The 6398-nt window shown below is 37.6% G+C and overlaps 1 protein-coding gene across 1 annotated transcript; it reads left to right on the top strand.

The window, feature by feature from the left end:
• The first annotated feature begins 814 nt into the window (after positions 1-814).
• LOC121307817 (targeting protein for Xklp2-A-like) lies at positions 815-6379 on the top strand. The gene is made up of 10 exons (XM_041240101.1): positions 815-948; positions 1636-1785; positions 2174-2293; positions 2729-2864; positions 3084-3206; positions 3679-3801; positions 4212-4345; positions 4773-4927; positions 5046-5217; positions 6183-6379. Exons 2-10 carry the CDS (start codon positions 1671-1673, stop codon positions 6377-6379), a joined length of 1275 nt encoding a protein of 424 aa, XP_041096035.1. The 5' UTR covers positions 815-948; positions 1636-1670.
• The last annotated feature ends 19 nt before the right edge of the window (positions 6380-6398 follow it).

Below are 6398 nucleotides of genomic sequence, written 5' to 3'. Positions count from 1 at the left end.
AAATGACTATATATATATATATATATATATATATATATATATATATATATATATATATATATATATATATATGAAAACATTATAAAGCCACTTGTAGGAATTCAGAAGAGGACACAGACAGCTGTTTTATTTAGTAAAATTGTACCTTAGATAAAGGCATTGCTAAATATGGTTTGATGACGTGCTGCAGGCACAAGAACATACAGATTAAATTGAGAAGGTAGGAACATGTGCAATTCACTAATAGCATTAACAAAAAAACGAATTTCAGTGGAAGTAAATCTGTCAATGTTTCGTTATAGTCGTCTGTTTCGGTTCGTCGGATATGAATGTACATAATACCAAAGAAAACTTTCCAAAGTCAATAACCACACAGTACATTTAAATACCAACAAACCAAACTCCGCCTGTCATTAACCGTCCAGTGTCCGTCTTGTGACTTTTAAATGTTTGGGAGATTTCCGTGTCACTAGACTGATGCAATATAAGCCTATTTGTAGTTTTTAACATTTGTGAATGCGCTTACAATGTAGTTTCTTAAATGCGTTGTACATAATTAACGAAAGCATTATCGATAAATAACAGTGGAAATTATTTCACGTGTTTTTGGGAATTGTAGTTTGTTACCGACACGTTTCAGTGAAATGCGTACTGAACATGGGGATCGTAAAGACTACATTCACCAGAATGCTTCCTCTGATTTAAAACGTCATTAATAATACGGTTTTTTGGCCAATCAACAGCGGGGAAGGCAGTGCACACTCGATGATTGGTTCATTTGGACGAGAAAGCATTTCAAATGATAACGGCGGCGCGCTAGAGGGAGTGAATTCTGTGGAAGGCTGGAGCTGTTTACAAGCGGAGACAGTTTGGGAGAGAAAAAGATCAAACTTTATCGAAAAGAGGGCATTTGATCCTTTTGAGAGAGAGGGGGCAGCGAGAGCGGAGGTAGTTGAACATCATTTTGAAAGTTTAAGAATGCTAATATTTGAAAAGTGTTAATTATGTTGTGAGTTTAAAAAAGGCGGTTGATAGGAAGGCCCGGATAGCTGCAGTATTTATTTATTTTTTTTATATATCAACCAGCTGAACTAGTTAAATACTGTTTAAAAATAACTCAATACTATGTGAACATGATGCAAATAACCGTGACGAATCGTTATGTTGTGTTTAACTATCCGTAGTCTCGTATCTCCATATTGACTTAGTTAACTCGTGAAGGGTTTCACTTAAAAAAAAAAAAAAAAAAAAGAGTTTTTAAATATTTTGCTAACGGTAGCATTTCTAAGTTCTCCAGCCTTTTGCTCAGCATGAGGCGTGCTGCTTACGTTAATGTTTTATTGTCGGGCGCTGCGTATTGTGGAAATGGATGGAAACAATTATGAACATCCTGACAATGTTTCCGTGTCTCTGTAATTTAATCGAATTTATTTGCAAGACTTGGCTGGACCGGCTATATATGTATGACGCAGGAGGACAGCTGGCTCTTTGAGCGTATATATATATATATATATATATGAGAGCATGCACTACAGTACTATGTAATAGGACTTTATGAAATTAGAAACAAGTGTAAGTGACACTGTGGAAGCCTGTTTCGGCAAAGGGCGTTCTCTCTTTCTTCTTCAAACACAGGGAAACAGACCGTTGAAGACTTGGAGTCTTGTACAATGGCAGATACTCGACAGAACGCGTCTGGGACCAAGTACGAGTACGATGCGCCGAGCGTGGTCATTAACTTCACATCCTTGGAACATGAAGACCACGATGCTGACAATTGGTTTGGTAAGAAATGCAAATTACTGGAAATGTAACTGCTACGAATCGGTGGATTCTCAAATAACGACCCGATTTTTCAGGACCCCTCCCACGACAACGGATGTGTAATTAATACAGTATACAACAATGCAGCATGTGACAGTTCGAGTCTTTGTATTTGCTAAATGTTTCAGTTTCCTCTGTTGATCTATACCAACATCTTTTATGCAGTCTGGTGAAAATCTGCTTGTATTATGAACATTTTCCGCAGCCAGTAAATAGGTTTCCCCAGGTTTGATAGAATTGGCAATCTCTTTCCATTATATGTAGTTTTGACATTATTTGAGTGTTTGGGGATACCCCGGGTGTGTTAGTTTTGTTAACAGTGCTTTCTGAAGTTTTCTTTATGTTTTAGTTACTGTGCCAGAAGAACCACTTGTAACTCCAAGAAAAGCTTTTGGAGCTTCACCCAAGTCTGATTTACCAAAAGCTGTTGTCGCGCCAATGGCCAAAGCTGAAATCCAAGAAGGCACAAGTAAGACTGTATTTATTTAAAAATGACAAATATGCATGGTAGTATCACACTTTGTGAGCTGAATAAGGCATGCACCTGCTGTATTAGCAAAAGGAGGGAGAAATAACATTTTACAGAACAAACACATAAATGATTGATCATTTTACAGGGATTGCCTATAGAGCTTTTGCCTTCTGCTTCCATAAATTAAATGTTGAATAAAATTGAAAAGCATGTCGTAGATTTAATGCTGCTTTTACACAGTAAAATACACTGACAATTTTAGTTGACTAGACTATAAGCTAACCCATTCTGTGATGACAGTGAACTTTACTTTTTTAGAAATTTGTGTGGTGGTTGGTGCATATTCAGTTTGAATTGCATGAAACAGGAGTGCTTGCTTAAATGCCTTAAATCTGTTTTCATTTTTACCTTGTGTTTTGATTTATTTCTCAGAGGATGAAAGCTTTGAAGACAAAATGTGCCCTGTTCCTTCAGCTACAGCTTCTAACTTGGTGACCTCTTGGGGTAGCAGGAAATCTGGAGCAAGCCAGCCTGCTAAGATGAAAGATCCAGGAGCAAATCCGAGAAGGTATGAGGCACCAGGCTAAAGTGATCATGTGTGGTGGAACAATATGCAGTAATCTGAACAAGTTGAAAGTATTACGTCTGTTCACTGTGACTGGTTTCTTCCATTGCTTTTAAAATACTGCAAGTACAATCAATGCACAACTATAAAGGGCAGTGATTGTGCTGTAGTTCATATGTGAAGCAGCCCCCTGAATATTGACACGTGCCTCTTTCCCTTCAGGGTTTCAAAAAGATTGTCGGGACAACAAAAGGTTGATCATCAACGCAAGCAGATGGCAAAAATTCGCGAAGAAAGGCGGAGTGCTGCTAAAGAATTCATACCACCAGTTAAAAAGCAAAGACGGTACAGACTTGCAAGAAGTTGTAAATGGTTTGGGGTGTTTTGGTTGTTTTTTTGGTGGGCTGGGTAATACCATATTGGAGAAATAAACGATTAACCCACGATTTCTAAAGCCCGATAGAAATCCGCTTCCATTCCTTAATTCCATGACATGTGCTCCATTTGTTTTGCTGTGTCTTCAAATATTAATGGTGAACTTCAAAATAAACAATTGCTAGCAATTTGTTTGTTCCAAGAACTGTTCAGCCTTTGTGTGTACAAAGGTAATTCAAACTGGTGTATTAGTGTGTGCATATAAATATGGTGTGCATGTTGATCATCGCAATTGATAAGTTGACTAAACTATAATTTGTTCCTTTTTGTAGACTTCTTTGTTAGCGTGGAATTATACAAATTCAACTTAATTCACTTATGTGAATACAAGTCAGATCACTTATGTTACACTTGTTCATTTTTGTGTTTTTAATCTTAACAGGGCTACCAGTAGAGGAAAACTGAATGAGACATCCACTGCTGATGACACTGTGCAGAGTAGCATGTTACAGTCTCCCAAATCAAAAAGCAGAATAACCAGACCCAGCACTCCAAATGTTCTGAAGTATGTGTGCTTAAGCAGAAGTGCTTTCTGTTGCATGTTTATAAATCATGTAAAAGCAAGTCATTTTTGCAGGTCCTGGGGACCTACACTGCTTGAGTTACAGGGGATTGATTTTCAGAGAATCTGTAGAATTGCCAGGTAGCAGGATCTTCAAATTAAGGTTTTGAAAAGACTGCTTTTCATTTGAATCTGCCTTTTGAATCAGTCTTAAGTGAAATGTATTTGGCACTCGGTAATCCAGACTGCCACACGATTTGGCACTTACAAAGACAATCTTAAGGCTAATCTCCATTCCTCTAAAAGGATGGTTTCTCCAGAGACCTTTTGAACTGGCTGTAAATAATTGGAGAATCCAACAAATCTACAGATTGTGTGCAATATACCGAACTTAAGTGTGTCTTCATTCCCAGGAGGAAGAACTTGGCTTCCAAGCATAAGAGCTCTGAGCAGCAGGAGCTTGAGAAGATGCAGCTTCTTCAAAAGGAAGTAATGGAGCAGCGCAAGAGAAACAGTGAAGGCCTCAAATCAGTTATTGCTGGCACGAGTAAGCATAATCGCCACGATCCACTCAGTCTGGGGGTACTGGACTGTGGATACATTTCATGAACGAAAGATAGGAATTTTGTAATGAGTCCAATGCAAAAAGTATGCATTTGCAGTCCATCAGAAACCAGGGTAAATTAAACTTTGTCTGTTCCTGAAACCTTTCTGCTGGTGACATCATTATGATTTTTTTAATGGAATAGAACAGGCAAAAATAACATTCAAACTGGGCACCTCGGAACCTTTTTCTATGATGCAAACATTGCATGTTTAAAAAAAAAAAAAAAAAAAAAAAAAAAAAAAAAAAAAAAGAAAAAACCCTGTAAACACTCTGCTACTCGATGGCATTTCATCTGATTCCAAGAGCTTGCTTCAAGTGTCCTGAGTAAAGCTTAATGTCCTGTTATGTTTCCATTTTGTTTTTGTAGGCCAACCACCTAAAAAGGTTATTCCTGGGACTGTGCCAGTAGACTTCCATTTCCGCACAGATGACAGAATAAAACCGCATGGGGAGCATCATTCAGAAACCTCGTACAAAGAGTTTGATTTTACAGCAGGGCTGCGCAAACACCCTTCTTCACCAGTAAGAATCAAACTTTTCCATATTCAAATTTTAGTGTATAACTTGTTTAGTTATGGAACTTTTAATGTGCACATTGGGTGTACCAGTGATGTAACTGAGAGCACAATCATTGTTACAGATGCGTTTAAAGGGCAACACCATCCCAAAACCATTCAATTTGTCTTGTGGTAACAAAAGGAAGTTTGAAGAAACTACAACAGAGTATGTGTCCATGGCTCAACAGATAGAATCATTCCAGAAACGCACACCTGCGCGCTACCATCTGAGGAGCAGACAGAGAGAAGAACAAGGTATCGACCCTTTTGTTCGAAGCTAAGTCATGCACAAGTGAAACTTTTCTGTCTGCAGATGGAATTCTGTCAGAATGGCCTCAGTCCATTTAATGGGGGGGATGGACTGAAGTTGGTGTTTGCATGCACTTGTTTGTTTTTCTCTTGTTGAACTGTAACTTGATTGAGACAATAGGCACCTAACCCATAGGGCTTGAAGTTTTCAGGTTTTATTTTTGATCACATGACATCTCTGCTTATTGAGCCAATTGTGTGTTCTAGTTAAACTCAGAAAAGGCTGTTGATTTGACACAATGTTGCTTGTTTTTGTCTTGTCTGATTCGCTTGATTTATTTCAAACAGATCATACACTAATTGCTAATTGCATTTCATTCTTTCTAGTAGCCTAGCTTAGAGTGAAAATAGCAAAAGCACAAGTTGTGCTGACCCTGATGTTTTCAGCATAAAATACCCAGTATGGAGTATACACTAATATCAAATCCAATTAAAATCTCATAACCAAACATTAATTACTTTTTTACATAAGGAAGTTAATAGGTTCATGTTGCTGTGGGGCTGTGAATTTTTCATTAAACTCATTGTTTTTTATTGAAATTAATTTTTGGCTTTCATTGTAGCTTGTGTACTTCTCATTCAACCAAACAAAGTAGGAATTTGCTTGCATCGTTTTAAGTTGTTTTTCAAGTTATGTAAGCTTATTTGTATAAAAAGACAATAGTCTTCAAAGGCACGTAATTAAAATATTTTTGCAAGAGAGGATTTGGTTGCAGTAGCACCAGTTACATTAAGTTTTATTATAGGTAAACTTCTAACATGCTAACTCAATGGACCATATTTAGAAGCAAGCACAAAGGCAAAAAAACATTTCTTAGAGTAAGACCATTTTAATGGTATGTGGCGACAGACAAGCAGATTGTAAATGATTTTTTGCAGCTGAGGTTATAAAATTGTCTTTTCTGTGCCAGGTCCATCGCCAATGAAGAATATTAAATTAAAAATAACAGATCCAAAAACACCAGTACTTTTGGCCAGAGGGCGCCACAGACCAGTTACATGCAAAAGCACTGCGGAGACGGAAGCCGAGGAGATAGAGAAAATGAAAAAGTATGTAAGCTTTGTGGTCCCAGGCTCTGTTAAATCATGTCCCATGGTGCTCATTTAAGTATGCGTCTGATGACATG

Source organism: Polyodon spathula, chromosome 59 (genome assembly GCF_017654505.1).
Source record: "Polyodon spathula isolate WHYD16114869_AA chromosome 59, ASM1765450v1, whole genome shotgun sequence".
NCBI lineage: Eukaryota > Metazoa > Chordata > Actinopteri > Acipenseriformes > Polyodontidae > Polyodon > Polyodon spathula.
This window is presented reverse-complemented; position numbering and strand designations above follow the sequence as displayed.

What these genes read in the sequence shown, in the direction of transcription:
- LOC121307817 (XM_041240101.1), top strand. Translation starts at nt 1,671, where the DNA reads ATGGCAGATACTCGACAGAACGCGTCTGGGACCAAGTACGAGTACGAT. An exon ending in TGAAATCCAAGAAGGCACAA is followed by an intron (nt 2,294 to 2,728) that starts GTAAGACTGTAT and finishes TTTATTTCTCAG; the next exon opens with AGGATGAAAGCTTTGAAGAC. An exon ending in CAGACAGAGAGAAGAACAAG is followed by an intron (nt 5,218 to 6,182) that starts GTATCGACCCTT and finishes TTTCTGTGCCAG; the next exon opens with GTCCATCGCCAATGAAGAAT.